The sequence below is a fragment of the Ahaetulla prasina genome, chromosome 1, assembly GCF_028640845.1.
Source record: "Ahaetulla prasina isolate Xishuangbanna chromosome 1, ASM2864084v1, whole genome shotgun sequence".
Classification (NCBI taxonomy): domain Eukaryota; kingdom Metazoa; phylum Chordata; class Lepidosauria; order Squamata; family Colubridae; genus Ahaetulla; species Ahaetulla prasina.
This window is the reverse complement of record NC_080539.1, coordinates 74,145,540-74,163,152: the sequence shown is the minus strand read 5'-3', so window position 1 is coordinate 74,163,152 and position 17,613 is coordinate 74,145,540. Positions and strand designations below refer to the sequence as shown.

Here is a 17,613-nt window from a genome sequence, read left to right as displayed (position 1 = left end):
TGGCAAAGCAAAGTTCTTCGCTGCTTATTTTTCCTTATTTTCTATCTTCCAGGTATGTAGGTTAACAATCATCATATAAAAATACTGGCAAAAAACTTATGAGAAACAAAAGTAGTTTTTTGTTTGTTTTTTGTTTACTGAAACCAATATACTTCAAGAGTTATTTGTACTGATACCATCAGTTTTGTTCCCATTTTTATGGGCTGTAAATTCAAGAGTTCATCTTAGTAACTTTGATGATAATGCAAAAAGTACCAAGTGTGCGGTTGAATATGGCACCAAAATTGGATAATTGCTGCAGGAGGCAAATTGGTTCCCTAATAGGATCACCAACCTGCTCTGAACCCCACTGATCACATCACTGATCACCTACCACATAATCAGCCACATAGAAGAGTAACCATTTTGGCCATCTTCTTTGCTTTGTACTTGGACAGAGATTTAAGCAAGAGTTCACCCCGAATGTTACAGCCTTTCTCTTAATGAATCTGCAGTTAAATCTAGGCAGTTGATGACTCTATTTCAGGTAATTTGATCCCTCCTAGGTGAGGAATGGCCAAGGCAACCTTTGCAGGCTGGTTGTAAGGACTATTCTAGTTACTCAGATTCTCAGAGTTGGATTCTGGCTCTTGTGAAATTGACTGATGCACCACCTTGCTGTGTTATCTGAAACATCTTTTTAATAACAAAATAATAGCATTTTAGACATTTTACTGTTTGTAATGTTCAGTATTATACTATCTTTACATCTGTTTGTTCGCCATCTTGAACTGGGAAGATATAAGGTGCTCATAGCTATTTTTGTTTTGTTTTGTGTTTGAATTGGAGAATCCCATTATGATGCCCACCACATTATTGACAATTTGGGGAAGATTCAGTTGGTTAATTATAATAACAATAGCAATAGCACTTAGATTTGTATACCGCTCCATAGTGCTTTATAGCACTCTCTGGATGGTTTACAATGTCAGCATATTGCCCCCAACAATCTGGGTCCTCGTTTTACAGAAGGATGGAAGACTGAGTCACGCTTGAGCCCCATTTGGATCAACCTCCAAGCTGTGGGCAGAGTTTGCCTGCATTACTGCATTCTAACCAGTGCACCAGCAGGGCTTCTTTGAGAAGTGTGAGATTCCCTGTTCCAAAATAAAATTGTACATGTCTAATTATAATGATCTCATTTCAGTTTTCTTGCCTATATCACAGATATACTTTACTAAATCTTAGTCTTGCCGGCATCATGTCATTGTATTCAAATAGGATATTGCATATTTATTATTAGGTTGAACCTAAGCTTGGTTATAATTGAAAATGTTCCATTGATTTGCATCTGAATAAAAACCCTCTGGCAACACTGAAGATCATAGGAAATCTGTTTGCCATTAGAAAAAAATAATCAAGTTAGTAATGATATTAACAGTGCCTCTGGAAAAAAAAATTAATACTAGTCTCCCTGGGATTTTTTTCTCCTTCAGTTATTTGCCACCTTCCTTGCATGAATGGTGGCCAGTGCAGCTCAAGAGACAAGTGCCAATGTCCTCCTAATTACACTGGTAAACTCTGCCAGATCCCTGTGCAGAGTGGAAGTACTTCACAACTTTATCATAATTCGCAACAAGTAAGCAAAACTGTGGGATCTCATGTCATCCATTCCACACATACTTTACCACTGACTGTGCCTGGGCAGCAAGGAGCCAAAGGTAAACTTTATTTTCTCTATCTCTTCTCTCCGGCTAGATTTCTAGGTTGGCTGCAATGAGACTTTATAACTTAACCTGCCAAGTTATCAGAGACTTTGGTAACGTCTCCTCACATAGCTGTGATCTGACATTCAAGGCCTACTAGAATGACACAATGTGCTTTCTAGCATTCATTGCATTCTTGCATTTACAATCATTAATTATATTTAAAAAATGTCAGCGAAAAATTAACCAAAAAGGATTTTTATATTCTTTGTGAAGTTGAAAAAGCACGATTTTCAAATGAAAATGACTTACCGGTATCTTTCCATGCTTGATAGGTGATCCTTACCTTTTTCATATCTGTATATGAACAGTTGAGAAGTGCGTGCCATTAATTTGTGAGCTTGTGGTTTTCATGCATTCAGTTTGTATCTCTTGTGTTTATTTTAATTTGATGGAAATCATGTGTTCAGCCTTTCCACTTAGATTAGTGATGGCTAACCTTTTTTCCCTCGGGTGCCGAAAGTGTGCGTGTACGTGCAACAGCGTGCATGTGCGTGCAACAATGCACGTGAGCATGCCCACACCCATAATGCAGTGCCCCCCATGTGTGCGCCTCCCCATGCTCCCTTTTTCTCTGCGCTCCCACCCGCACATGCAAGCGTGACACACACCCGTACCCTGTTTTCGGCCTAGCAGGCCTCCCTGCTACTACCACCTCCCCGTGCATGCATGCACAACCACCCCAACCCTGTCTCCCGCATGCACACGCGTCTCCCACATGCACGACAGAGACCCAAAAATAAGCTAGCCGATGGGAGGCACGCGCGTTGGAGCTAACCTAGGGCAATGACTTGTGTGCCTACAGAGATGGCTTTGTGTGCCATCTCTGGCACGTGTGCCATAGATTCGCCATCACGGACTTAGACATTATAATTAATCAAAGCCTGCAACTTCATCAATATATTTCAAAGTCACAGATTTACTTTTCACATTAGATTTCAAGATATGGACACTGGCTATTTTCTTGACAGATTTATTGTTTGTTTGTTTGTTTATATTTCATATTTCTAAGTTGCCCACCTTCTTCAAGGAGAGGATTTTAAATTGTTCTCCTATAAAATGTCAAACTGTTCTTAAATTCCTTACAATATCTGGCAAAAAGGTTTTTTGGGGTAGATGGAACAATTTTTCTAAGATAGACCTTGAAAACATTTAATTCTACCCCTAGAGTTGAATTACTACTTCAGACCTTTGCTAAATGTTAGCGTGTTTTATACACAAGAAAATCTTGAATATTTCAAAAATAATTAGCTGACGAGCTTTTAACTTTTTGAGATATTTTTTTCTCCAGTGTAATTCAATGTCATCTATATTAAATGGCATTTTGATCCAGAATTTAATAATCATATTCAGAGGTCTTCTTCTGCCCTGCAAAAAGGGACTTAATAAGCTACAATTCCCAGTCATTTTGTAATCTTTTCTTCTCTTGCTGTGTACATCGTTCACATGTCATCTAAGCCAGGGGTCTTCAATCTTGGTCCCCACTTGGGGACTTCAACTCCTAGAGTTCCTCAGCCAACTTTGCTGGCTGAGGGACTCTGGGAGTTGAAGTCACAAGTCTTAAAGGTTGGAGACCCCTGATCTAAGCTATGGCTTATATCTAAGTATACCCAAACCAATATTTATATAAGAATAAGACTGAATTTAAAATTGGCTAACGATTCTTGTACATTTGGGTGAACTTAATCATAATCCTGGAGTCAAAATCACGAGAAACTTTCCTTCTCAGGGAACAGGAAGTTTGTATATGCGTGTGTGTTTCTAATTTACTGTCCTGTATTTTTTATAATCCAGCCTCCTTTGGAAAAATTTAAGGTGTTTAAAATGCTGCTATGAAAATCAATATATAATTTCCAAATTGAGCAATGTCTTCTCTTATTTGGAGTTTTTTAAAGCTTGATTTCTTACTTTTACAGTGAAAATTCCTCCTAACTTTGTAAATATCCATGTTAAACATCCACCTGAAGCTTCTGTGCAGTTTCATCAAGTTTCAAGGATTGACAGCACTTCAGCAGGTCAGAAACCAAAACCAAAGCCTCCCACATCGGGACAGTCCCAGAGTCCTTATCAAAGCCTACCATTTCAGAAGACCCAGAAAATTCATTCAACCTACATTCATCAGCAGCCTATCACTCATACTTTTCCTGTTTCTGCTAAAACACAACTTGGACGATGTTTCCAGGAGACAGTTGGGACCCAGGTAGTTTTTTTAAAAATGCCTTTAAAAAGTAACTATGCATTTCTTGTAAACAAAAAAAACCCCTTATTTTGCTCCATGTATTAGACATTGTGCTATAAAAATGACTTTACAAATCTATTAATAAGTTAAAATTTAGGGCAAAAATAATGTTTTTGAGGAATGAATAAGGGTGCTGCATTTTGGAAAGGTTCCCCATAAAGTCTCTTTATTATTCTTAATGTTTTTCCCCTAAAATTCAAGGCATAATATAAGGCTGCTATCAAAAGTTTCCATTTCATGTTTTGTCTTTTAAATGAAAATGAGTACGGTAGTTTCTAAATAACTTCCACCTTCCAATGTAAGTGCTATATTTAAAAAAGCTACATTTCATGACATTTGCTTACAGATGCCATATATCTAAATACTTTGTGGATTTAAAAACAATGTGCTTCCAGATTAAGCTGTTAATTTATATGTTAGCAATGTAACTGATTAATTCAATTTAGTAACAGTTGTTCGAATGTTTTCTTGAAACGTATTCAGGTTTTATATATGTTTGTGTAATATATAAAACACCTCTTTAGAGATGGAACTTTAACTTAAGATTTGGCCTTTTTAACATAACATAACATAACATCAGAGTTGGAAGGGACCTTGGAGGCCTTCTAGTCCAACCCCCTGCCCAGGCAGGAAACCCTACACCATCTCAGTCAGATGGTTATCCACTAGGACTCCAAGATCCCTCTCACAGGTACTACTATTGAGCAAGGTACCACATATACGGTACTGGTGCATTTTGTTTTTGGCCTAAATGTAGAACCTTACTTTTTTCACTGTTGAATTTCATTTTGTTAGATAGCGCCCAATGTTCAAGTCTGTCAAGATCTTTCTGTAACTTGAGCCTATCTTCTGGAGTGTTAGCTATTCCTGCCAGCTTGGTGTCATCTGCAAATTTGATGAGTTCCCCATCTATCCCCTCGTCCAAGTCATTGATGAAGATGTTGAAGAGTACTGGGCCTAAAACAGAGCCTTGGGGTACTCCACTGCATACTTCCCTCCATGTGGATGTAGTTCCGTTGAGGACTACACGTGGACTGCGGTTGGACAGACAGTTACGAATTCATCTGGTGGTGGTGCTGTCTAACCCACATTTTCTACTTTATCAAATGCTTTACTGAAGTCCAAGTAAATTATATCAACAGCATTCCTCTGGTCTACTAATTTTAATCCTTAGACTTCATTCTAGATCAGCGGTCTCCAATCTTGGTCCCTTTAAGACTTGTGGACTTCAACTCCCAGAGTCCCGTTGAAGTCCACAAGTCTTAAAGGTTGGAGACCCCTGATCTAAGCTATGGCTTATATCTAAGTATACCCAAACCAATATTTATATAAGAATAAGACTGAATTTAAAATTGGCTAATGATTCTTGTACATTTGGGTGAACTTAATCATAATCCTGGAGTCAAAATCACGAAACTTTCCTTCTCCATTCAAAGCCTAGACATTGAAAGTACATTTGCATACTAATTTTAATCCTTAGACTTCATTCTAGATCAGCGGTCTCCAATCTTGGTCCCTTTAAGACTTGTGGACTTCAACTCCCAGAGTCCCGTTGAAGTCCACAAGTCTTAAAGGACCTAGGTTGAGACCCTGTTCTAGATAGAACTTTCACGAATACTATTACTAATTTTGTCATTTTGTCAAAGAATGCGATAAGATTAGTCTGGCATGATCTGTTTTGACAAACCCATGTTGGCTTTTGGTTATTACTTTGTTTGCTTCTAGGTGTTCGGTGATTCGTTGCTTGATTATCTTTTCCAGAATCTTCCCCGGTATTGAGGTCAGACTGATAGGTCTGTAGTTTCCTGGATCTGTTTTTTCCTTTTTGAAGATGGGAACTACATCAGCTCTTTTCCAGTCCTCTGGCAGCTCCCTGTGCTCCAGGATCTTTGAAAGATATAGTTCAGTGGTTCTGAGATCCGTCTGCCAGTTCCTTCAGAACCTTGGGGTGTAATCCATCCGGTCCTGGTGATTTGAACTCGTCTAGGGTAGACAGGTGTTCACTTACCATTTCTTCCCTATTTTAACTTGTGTTTCTAATTTACTGTCCTGTATTTTTATAATCCAGCCTCCTTTGGAAAAATTTAAGGTGTTTAAAAATGCTGCTATGAAAATCAATATATAATTTCCAAATTGAGCAATGTCTTCTCTTATTTGGAGTTTTTAAAGCTTGATTTCTTACTTTTACAGTGAAAATTCCTCCTAACTTTGTAAATATCCATGTTAAACATCCACCTGAAGCTTCTGTGCAGTTTCATCAAGTTTCAAGGATTGACAGCACTTCAGCAGGTCAGAAACCAAAACCTCCCACATCGGGACAGTCCCAGAGTCCCGTTGAAGTCCACAAGTCTTAAAGGGACCTAGGTTGAGACCCTGTTCTAGATAGAACTTTCACGAATACTATTACTAATTTTGTCATTTTGTCAAAGAATGCGATAAGATTAGTCTGGCATGATCTGTTTTGACAAACCCATGTTGGCTTTTGGTTATTACTTTGTTTGCTTCTAGGTGTTCGGTGATTCGTTGCTTGATTATCTTTTCCAGAATCTTCCCGGTATTGAGGTCAGACTGATAGGTCTGTAGTTTCCTGGATCTGTTTTTTCCTTTTTGAAGATGGGAACTACATCAGCTCTTTTCCAGTCCTCTGGCAGCTCCCTGTGCTCCAGGATCTATGAAAGATATAGTTCAGTGGTTCTGATATCACCTCTGCCAGTTCCTTCAGAACCTTGGGGTGTAATCCATCCGGTCCTGGTGATTTGAACTCGTCTAGGGTAGACAGGTGTTCACTTACCATTTCTTCCCTATTTTAACTTGTGTTTCTAATCTGTTTTTGTAGTGCTGTTTTGATAGGTTGGATTGTTTTTCCTTTTGTGTAAAGACAGATGCAAAATATGAGTTAAGTAGATCTGCTTTCTCCCTGTTGCTTGTCATCTTCTTGCCACTTTCTCCCAGCAATGGGCCAATTGTTTCCTTGACTTTTTTCTTGTTTTTAACATGTTGGAAGAAGCTTTTTTTATTATTTTTTACTTTTGTCGCTAGCCTTTGTTCATTGTGAGCCTTAGCTTTCCTCACTTCATCTTTACAGGCTCGGGCTATTTGCTGATATTCTGCCTTAGATATTTGCCCCTCTTTCCACTTTTATATTTGTCCTTTTTGTCTTTCAATTTGTCAGATAGTTCTTTATGCATCCATGCTGGTTTCTTTTGTGATCTACTATTTTTCTTCTTCATTGGTATTGTGTTAGACTGTGCTTTTATAATCTCACTTTTCAAAATTTCCCAAGCTTCTTGAGCTGTTTTCCCCCTGAGGATTCTCATCCATTGAATCCTTCTCAAGATCTCTCTAAGTTTATTGAAATTAGCTCTCTTAAAGTTTTTCTTCAGGTATAGTCTTTTCCTTCTCCATTCAAAGCCTAGACATTGAAAGTACATTTGCATACTAATTTTTAATCCTTAGACTTCATTCTAGATCAGCGGTCTCCAATCTTGGTCCCTTTAAGACTTGTGGACTTCAACTCCCAGAGTCCCGTTGAAGTCCACAAGTCTTAAAGGGACCTAGGTTGGAGACCCCTGTTCTAGATAGAACTTTCACGAATACTATTACTAATTTTGAACTTTGATAGCCAAGTAACTTTTTTTTAGTTCTTAGTTATTCATGGGGTATCTTGAAAGTTAAATTTTTGTGACTTACATGATCTTTTACTAACAGATCTGTTAACCACTATAAAACACATAGACCATCATTTTAAACTGAAATTTATTGTAATGCTCAAGATACTAAAACTTAAACATTGCAGTTGGAGGTTGTAAACTAAAGAAATAACTGTTCAGAAATGACAATTTGTTCAAAAGAGAGAGGAAAAAAGAGAGTTGTTTAAACTGGGAAACAGCCTAAGATTTACTGGAATGTCCCAGACTAATCCCTGCCATAATTCTATAGTCCAGTTGCCATTTTCATGATTATGGAATATGTCTGGCACGAAATGAGAACACAATATTGGCTCTGTGAAAGTACCAAAAAAAAGTGGCAAAGAATAAAGAGGCTACAATAGGGAAAACTAGGAGAGATTATGAAGATGGAGGGGGGTGGGAAACTCACTTTGAATTTTTTATTTTATTATTTCCAAGTTGCCTATTAATATTATTTCAAAAAAGCATTTGGCTGGTAGACCTAAAACCTGAGTGTTCACTATCATCTGCTTTATTTGAAAATTAATTTTATGTGTTTGTTTACTATAGGTAGAAGATTTTTAAAATTATCCCCAAAGTTACTTTGGTTATTACTGAACTTTGTTCTAGGCCAGGGGTGTCAAACTCAATATTACTGAGGGCCGCATTGGGGTTGTATTTGACATCGGGGGCCCAGGGTGGGCGTGTCCAGGGTGGGCATAATAAGTTCAACTTCACTCATGTTGTGGATGCCAGTGGTGGTCCTAGCACTCTGCCAGCAAAAACGGGCTCCTGAGCTCCGCTTTTGGCTGTGTTGGCTTCCTGCAACCCTCTGCCAGTGAAAACAGACTTTGGAGTGCCGCCTGCGGTCCTCACAAGCTCCATTTTTTCTGGCAAAGGCACCTCAGGCCGATCCTTTGCTGTTTCCAGGGCAGCCCCACGGGCCAGATCTAAGCAGCCTGTGGGCCGGATCTGGCCCCTGGGCCTTGAATTTGACACCCCTGTTCTTTGCTATGTAGATAAATGTTAAATTGCAAATAATACAATGCCACTTTCATATAAAAAAAAATCAAAGTATTTGGGAAATATCATACTTTCCCTTTCTCTACCCCAGGGGTTTCAAACTCAATTTCATTGAGGGCCACATCAGGGCTGTGGTTGACCTCGGGGGTGGGGGAAGTGGGCGTGGTTGACTGGGTGGGCGTAGCCAGCTTGACGCCTCTCCCCAAACTGCTGGAATGTTTCCTCTTCACATTAGGTAGACCAGGCAAAGCTATACTGGCCTGATCTTTCCTTTTTGCATTGGGTAGACCAAGACAGCCCCATGGGCTGAATCCAGCCTGCAGGCCTTGACTTTGACACCCTGCTCTACCCTATTCACATGGTAATTGATCCAGAATAGATTAGACGACCATTTGTCTGAGATGGTATAGACTCTCCTGCTTGAGCAGGGGGTTAGACTAAAAGACTTCCAGTGTCTCTTCCAATCTGTTATTCTGTTAATACTTTATCACAATTAATATTAAAAATGAAGTTAATTTTCCATGTAGAAATCATTCCCCCCATCATGTCTCATTCACCACCCTAACCCTAACCCTAACCCTAACTCTGCAAAGTCTGAACAAATAATATATTGAATAAATATTCTTTCTATGGAATAGTTCCCACTTGAAGATTACACTCTGCCTTATTTTTTTTTCTGTAGTGACCTCCACATCCTTATGATTTCCAATAGCCAGAAATCCTTTAGCATACTTGCATTTCTCTCTAATGAATGGCATTTTATTTTTAAAATATAAATCTGCCTGGATAATGGCTGGATGGGGCTTGGGTGCTCTATTCACTACTTAATCAAAAGTAATATTTGTTGGGTATGCTGTGTGGCTTCTGGGTGATAGAATGTTTTATTCCAGATTTATTCTGCAAGTTCCCTGAAATTTCCATTATCTCAAGACAATTTTAATGCTAAAATCTTGAAAAGCTACATGATATCTTAGGTGAAAGGGATGAGTTTTCTTACTTGTTTCTTTTTTGTGTTTATTTGGGAATGGGATCATGTCATTCTAGAGTTGTGTAGCCTTGTTTGGCTGCTTTTTTTTTTATGTAAACAGTTTTAATGTCTGTTGTGAGTAATCGCCATAATGTTACTTCAGTCAGCAGTTGTCATATTTTCTTGCATGGTGGATTTCTGAAGTTGGCTTCGTAGTCTAAAATCTTTTATTAATTACTTTGGGATTAGGGGTGATTTTATTATCTGCAGATGAGACCGATAATGTAATGCACATGTATATTTGGCCTTTTATCTGGCAAGCCACAGAGTTTGCTGCGACAACTGATTATCAAGATCACTTGAAGTGTTAACACCACTTTATAATGCCTTGGTAAGCCACACTTGGAATACGGCATCCAGTTTTGTAATCATGTAAAAAAGATTTTGAGACTCCAGAAAGAATGCAGAGAAGAGCAACAAAGATGATTAGGGGACTGGAGGCTAAACCATATAAAGAATGGTTGCTGGAATTGAATATGTCTAGTTTAAAGAAAAGAAGGACTAGGAGTGACACGATAGCGGTGTTCCGATATCTCAGGGGTTGCCACAAAAAAGAGGGAGTCAAGCTATTCTTCAAAGCACCTGAGGGCAGGACAAGAAGCAATGGGTAGAAACTAATCAAGGAGAGAAGTAACCTAGAAGAAGAAATTTCCTGACAGAATAATTATTCAGTGGAACAATTTGCCTTCAGAAATTGTGAAAGCTCCAACACTGGAAGCTTTTAAGAAGAGATTGGACAACCATTTGTCTGAAATGGTGTAAGGTTTCCTGCTTGAGCAGTGGGTTGGACTAGAAGACCTCCAAGATCACTTCCAACTCTGTTATTCTGTTCTATTCTATTTTGTAACTTCTGGCCCTTTTTTTTAGACTGGTTTTCAAAGGTACTATATTTATTCCCTTTCTCAAATAATATTTTTTACGAAGATACTCTTTTATTTGCAAAGGACTTGTGAATCCTTAGAACCTTCCAATGGAGGCTTCCCAGTGGTAGGAGGGTCCAGAGTAGTATCTTTTTTTCTTGATTCCCTTTTTGAACTCACAGATAGCAAGGTGGTGGTGGTGGAGGATGGTGATGGCACAACAAGCTTCAAGGAAAAGAGGGATTGAGGAACTTTACCAGTCACTTGATTTCCAGTGCCAAAAAAAATAGTTTCAGTGTAAGTCTGGACAGATTCTTACATATTAAAAGATACTAATACTCCAGATATGTAGGATATATAAATTTCAGAATAGTTAAGAGTTCAAATCATTTGTACTGACTGGGATATTACTTTTTGTTAGAATTATAAGCATCCACACTGTAAGTTGGGCCTAAAAATAAATGGGCATCCAGTAAAATTAAGGCTGAGGAGAGATGGTATAAGAAGGTTGGGTTTCGTCCAAAATTCTGCAGTAACTGAAGAATCAGAGCCTTGCTTACTTATTATGCAGCAATTCAAAAATCAAAGACAGCTCTGCCTGTTACAATGTATAGTAGTCAGGATATTCTGTAATATCCTAAAATCATACTGCCATTGCCTTCAAGTTCTCTAAAGTGAAACTAATTAATGAAATGCTGTGGATAAACCCATGGAGGTCGTTCACAAAAAGGTTCCAGGTCACAATATATGAAAGCAGGTTTTTCTTTGAAAATCGTAATTTCTTTCTTGTGCTTTGATAGGAAGACTGGTCATGCCAACTTAAAACATCTTGAAATTTATTGGATTGTGTTTGTGTGATTGTTGGTCAGTATTGTGTATGTATTTAATACTGAAGAAAGGCAAAAAAAAGTTAAGGCTGAACATGTTTTTTGAAGAATGGATAAATGGAAAGGAGAGCTGTTTTTTAAATTGTGTTTTTATGCAGGTATGGATTGTTTTTCATGTTTTTATTTGGACACTATATTTCTGGGCCTATGTATATATTTTCTTAGTATTATGGAATGTACATGCAGCAGCCAAAATTAATTCAACTGCAACTCTTGGCCTTTTTTTTCTACCATTTAAAATAATGGTAACCCTCATACCTGTACTGTATTCTGGATCTTCCTGAAAGCCAACAACACTGGTGAAGCAAGCAGAGTAGCAATTTTATATTTCTTTTCCTTGACTCCTTCTCCATTCAGCTGCTTTACATTTTATTTTCATAAAAATGCTCTTGAGATGACTTAAAATGTTGTATCATTCCTCACAGTATCTTTATAGTATTATTAATAAAGATAGTAAAGTTTGTATTTCTAATGTGTGTCCTATTAATTTTTGTTATGACTAGTGAGTGTTGAAATAGTTGTTGGACATTTTGAAAGTAGGATTAATATAATTTAATGCATATGTTGACCATGTGTTGGATTTATATAGAAAAAGGAAAAAAAAATAGAACCCCCCATTGTTACATCTGTTTTCTTATAATTGTCATATTTTAATATAGTCACTGATGTTTAAATCAAATATTGAGTTACTTAATGTATGTGTTCCCATATAAATAATGCATTTTTCTACATATTTTAGCTACGTATGTAATGTAGGCAGTTACATAATCTTTATACAATTTTATACGTAATGTGTTAGCTATGCAATTCATTTGCTAAGCATTGTTGATAAGTTTATGCTTCACAGAAGTTATTACTGCCAAATAATTAAATAAAATACTGTAGCTCAGTGTTTCTCAACCATAGTAACTTTAAAATGCATGGACCTCAACTCCTAGAATTTCTCAGCAACTCCTAGAATCCCCCATGACTAAAAACTAGTAATGAATTTTTTTTTAAAAAAAATAACTCCACAAAAATTATTACCTTGGGTTTTTTTGTTTTCGTTGGGTTTTTTGTTGTTGTTGTAGCTTTGGTTTGGCTTTTGGGGCTGGCAGAGAGCTTCTTTCCTTCTGCAATAGTCCTATTGAATGTTCTTGTTGGACACACAGCAAAGATGGAGAACTTTAGCTTGTTTGAACACCTCTATGAAATGCCACTCTTCCGCCATTATATTTACATCTGGTTATTGCTTAAATACAAGGCTGGTGTAAACAGTAGGTAGCATTGATTTTCCAAAATAGAAATTAAGAATAAAATCAGGTCAGTCTAAAAAAAAATTAGCTCTTCAGTTTTCATCTTTTTCCAAATATTGAAAGGAATTGAGTTAAGCAAGTATGTGACAACGACAGTTATACATTACTCCCTCAGATTGATGGTAGTTTCCCATTTAATAGATTGTCTGCATACCGCTTTGGAACAGTTGATATTGCTAAAAAGATAGAATCCATCTTGATTCAGTAATTATTTATAAACAGTTTCATTAGTTTGTTTTATTTAAGTGAATGTGCAAGTAGGAATTGGCATAGATACATGGAAATAATAGCATGTAGAATCAGCAATAATACAGTTTTAACTGTGAAGTCAGAGGGATTTGATAATGAAATGCTTTCTCCGTTTGCAGATATTTACAAATAGCTCTTAGAGAAGTTTAAAAAATACATTCATTAACTCACATCTACATTGTAAACCACCACATAATTAGCATTGCTAACTTAAAACAATATTAAAGTCAAGTATTCCATGCTTTTTTGTATGGATTATTTTTCTTCAAAAATGGTTTAAAATATTTTATAGCAAACAAAATAGTCTTTTTTATTTCATGATACTTGACATTCTATTATTTAGACTACTTAGAATATTGGAAATAAAAGAAAAGAAAATAGATATATTAAAATTAACTATAATTTAGGATACTTTGAACATTAAAATTATTTTGACTTTTTCATTCAAAGTTAAATATAATGGAAAGGAAAAAAATAAAGAGTATGCTGCAACTTGCATCAATGTATTTGTAATATAGTAAGGGTTTCAGTCTTAAACTAAATTATTTGATATTAAAATCTCCACTGTATTGTTAGTTGATATATGTGTGTCTATGTATATCCGTATGAATGTGTTTGTATGTATGTGCGTCAATGAAAGGTAAAAAAGATAAAACAGACGAACAAATAGAAAATAAATAAAATAAAACATGAAAAGAATAAAAGGCAATAAAAACTATTACTTTTTTATTTCCCTCTTTTATACATTTGCTAATCTGCAATATTTGTACATATTTAGACTTCCTTAAAAGCCAGATTGCTGGAGATTATATTTGCTGTGCTGCTATATGGGAACCATTCTCACTTAAATTTAGATTTCTATTAGGTATATATATACTCTTAGTTTTGCGTATTCTCCCAAGTTTAAGTTCCCAACCAGATAATGACAGAATTGTCTTTGTTCTAATGTGGACCAACTTTTATTTTCACTGCTCTAAGCATATATCTCACTAAATTCTTGAAATCTGATTTGTCAGATATTTTATTTTAACTATTTCTAAATACAGATATATTCCAACCTTGACTAAATAATTTTTGCTTAGCATATTCATAAAATCAGACTGAACCAGAGGTGGTATTCAGCAGGTTCTGACCAGTTCTGGAGAACCGGTAGCAGAAATTTTGAGTAGTTCGGAGAACCTGTAAATACCACCTCTGACTGGCCCCACCCCCATCTCTGCCTCCCGAGTCACAGCTGATTGGGAGAAAATGGTGATTTTGCAGTACCTTCCCCTGGAATGGGGTAGAAATGGAGATTTTACAGTATCCTTCCCCTGCCACACCCACCAAGCCACGCCCACACAACCGGTAGTAAAAAAAATCGAATGCTACCACTGGACTGAACCATATCTGAATATATAATTACACAACTAGAGTCTTGAATTCCTTGAAGCTAAAAAATATGCATCAGCAGAACTTAAGCAATTGTTTTCAAAAATCTGTATGGATACATTTTCAACAATGACTCTCCTATCTTCTGTTACTCTTTATAATATCACTGATGTTTAATATCAGAAGATGTGTAATCTTTATATAGCAAAAACATCAAATTCAAATTCAGTTAATTGATCAAAGTCAATACATTGATATATTGATCCTTTAAGAAAATATTGGAAGCCAAACCAAATGGAGTTACCTAACAATCTTAGGAGACTTAGGTAGGTGGGGGGAGTTGAAGCAAAGATGAGGAAAGCAGGGGAGGAGAAATGTAATGTTGTTGCCTAAAAATGGCACAGTCCTGGCCTAACAAATGCAATTGGGACAACGTTGTGCAGTCACGTGAAGTTTCATGTACTGACCAAATCACTTGGAATTGAAAATTCTAGTCCCAGTTACTGTCATTAAGCCAGAACTACCTGTAATGTAGGGGAGTACTGTGTCTTTCCAATTTTTTATTTATTTATTTACATTTATATCCCGCCCTTCTCCGAAGACTCAGGGCGGCTTACAGTGTGTAAGGCAATAGTCTCATTCTATTGTATATTTACAAAGTCAACTTATTGCCCCCCCCAACAATCTGGGTCCTCATTTTACCTACCTTATAAAGGATGGAAGGCTGAGTCAACCTTGGACCTGGTGGGGCTTGAACCTGCAGTAATTGCAGGCTGCTGTGTTTTAATAACAGGCTTCTTACAGCCTGACCCACCACGGCCCAATGACTTGCAGGGAGTCATTATCTCAGAACAAAATTCTGGCAATCACAATTACTGCTTCCAAGTGGAATCCCCAGCCATGCCTTCCCAGATTACATTAGTTAAATTCAGTTATCATCAATATTATAATATCCTTTTTATTGTTTTTAAAATGAAAATTCACAACAGAAGGCAGCAGCTGGATCACAGAATTGTGGGAGTATTTCAGACCCTCCCATCAACAACATTTAGCATTGCTTACAAAGCTGTTATTTGTATTAAGAGCTCTATTATTTTATTGCAGGAATAGTTTATGTGCATGGATCACTTCGTGGCCTTTTGGCTAAGCTCAAGTATGTGCAGTAGCTCAACAATGTTGAAACAGATGGTGAGCAAGGCCCTTTCTCACTTTTGGAGAGTTGACTAGATGATGAAGCACCTTCTTCATTGAATCTGAACCACAAACATGGATTTCCTCACATTTAGGACCAAATCTAATAAGCAGAATACCTAATGTCCATTGTAATTGATTCAGGACTAATTAAAATGGAAAAGATGTTTCTTTTATGAATCAGTATTACCATATTAAATACCGTATTTTTCAGAGTATAAGACACACCTTTTCCCCCTAAAAGAGGGTGGAAATGTTGGTGCGTCTTATACACCGAATACAGCCATTTTTGGCCTCCCGAAACCCCGCCCTGCTTGTCCCATTTTGGTGAAAAATGGTTCTGTTTTTATGAAAAACAGGGTGCATAAAGGGTTTGGGAGGCCTACAGAGTGCTCCTGGGGGCCGGGGAGGGCAAAACTTTTTTTTCTTACTTACCTCTTCGAAATCTTGGTGTGTCTTTTACAAAAGTGCGTCTTATAGTCTGAAAAATATGGTATGTTTATTAATCACTGACATTTTACAAGTCCGTCTCTATTATTATGATTGAAAACATGAGTGTTGATAAGCAAAAGAAAATAGTAAGCATTTTGTTAAAAGTTTCAAATTACAGTTAAGTAAAAGCACCTTTGAGTTGAATTCAGCTCCTGGTATCTGCATCCAAGCAATTTTGTTAGAACAGATGTGGAAATAGCTTGCCATTCTACTTTTCTGGCACATTTTTTTGTTAACTTTCTGGTCTAGAAGCATCCTTGGAATTCCTAGGGATTCTTCCATCCGTATGCTAACTAGGTCTGACCCTACTTGCCTTCTGAGATTAGCCAAGATGCAAAATACTGCTGTCTGCTGAGGTTACACTGCAGTTAGGAATTCATGTTTACATATCTAACAGGCCATGTAAAACAAAATATACAGGAAGAAAAAAAAGTGGGAAGTGAAAATGAGGGTGTGCACAAAATGTGTACCCCACATTCCCAAGGTAGTACAATGATTGAAGTTTGTGAAGCAAGAACCAGAAGTCCCCAACCAAGGGAGGACCATGATGTAAATACATATCAGTCTTCTAAGACCATTACTTGTATCCTTCAAGAATCTTCCAAAAATCAATTAAATTGCAACAGGTAGTGTTAAATTCTAGAAAACAATACATAAATCTCTGAGGTCTTTGCTTTGTAGTTGTCAATCAACTGAAGTATTAGACCCTATATTCTTGCCTACAATGAAGTTTATAATCTTACTGAAGTGTTTTGGGGGCCTTCTATTGAGTCTAGCTAAGATAACTAAACTGATTATTAGGCATTTCTGTTTCTTGCCCTGTCCAGATTTGAAACCTAGTTTCTAGATAGATTAAGTTTATATTTTTTTATCATACAGTTCTTTAAGTGCCTTGGCTTGTAGCACCAACAGCACTGAGTGACAATGTCTCATATAATTATTGCCTGTTATTTGAGATTCAAGCTATGTTGGACTATAATCAACCCATGACCATTTTTCTGAATTCAGTGTGTCATCAGTGCTATGGCATCTGTAGAATAATTTTAACTTTTGAATTATTTTCAGAACAGTAAATTTATCAATGACTCTAAATTAAGTACTTGTCTGTAGTTTTGATTCCTTAATTATCAACATACCATATGTGGTATAACTATTGGATCTTGGACATTAGATGTAACTTTCATATCAATTTCAGACTATTATGAAATATGCTATTTTATATTCAGGAGGATATATCAGTAGTATGGAACTAAGGTATTGTATTTGGTTTGTGACTTTATCAGTTGAGTGTTCTCCTATTATTTTAGCTGTTAATATAGATAATATCTAGTCTACATGGCAGGTTGGAATAATAACAGAATAACAGAGACATACAGTGCATTCAATAAGGCATAGTTAGGAGTAAGCAAACCATGCAATAGATTATATACTTCAGAGGGGAGAAGAAAGTTTTGCATTATTTTATTTTCTCTTCATTTGATATCCAGAGTATGGTATTATATTTCTTCTGTAAATACCTCTTGTATGTTACCACTTCGTTATGATAGAAGTATGCAGTAACTTCAG

General features: G+C 36.7%; 1 protein-coding gene across 3 annotated transcripts in view; it reads left to right on the top strand.

Moving 5' to 3' along the window:
* LTBP1 (latent transforming growth factor beta binding protein 1) overlaps window positions 1–17,613 on the top strand; it is a 240,885-nt gene that overhangs the window by 122,031 nt on the left and 101,241 nt on the right. For all 3 annotated transcript variants that reach the window (XM_058164199.1, XM_058164191.1, XM_058164180.1), the window contains exons 6-7: window positions 1,476–1,700; window positions 3,662–3,945. In XM_058164199.1, the coding sequence (XP_058020182.1) occupies window positions 1,476–1,700; window positions 3,662–3,945 (509 nt within the window). The remainder of the gene's footprint in view (window positions 1–1,475; window positions 1,701–3,661; window positions 3,946–17,613) is intronic.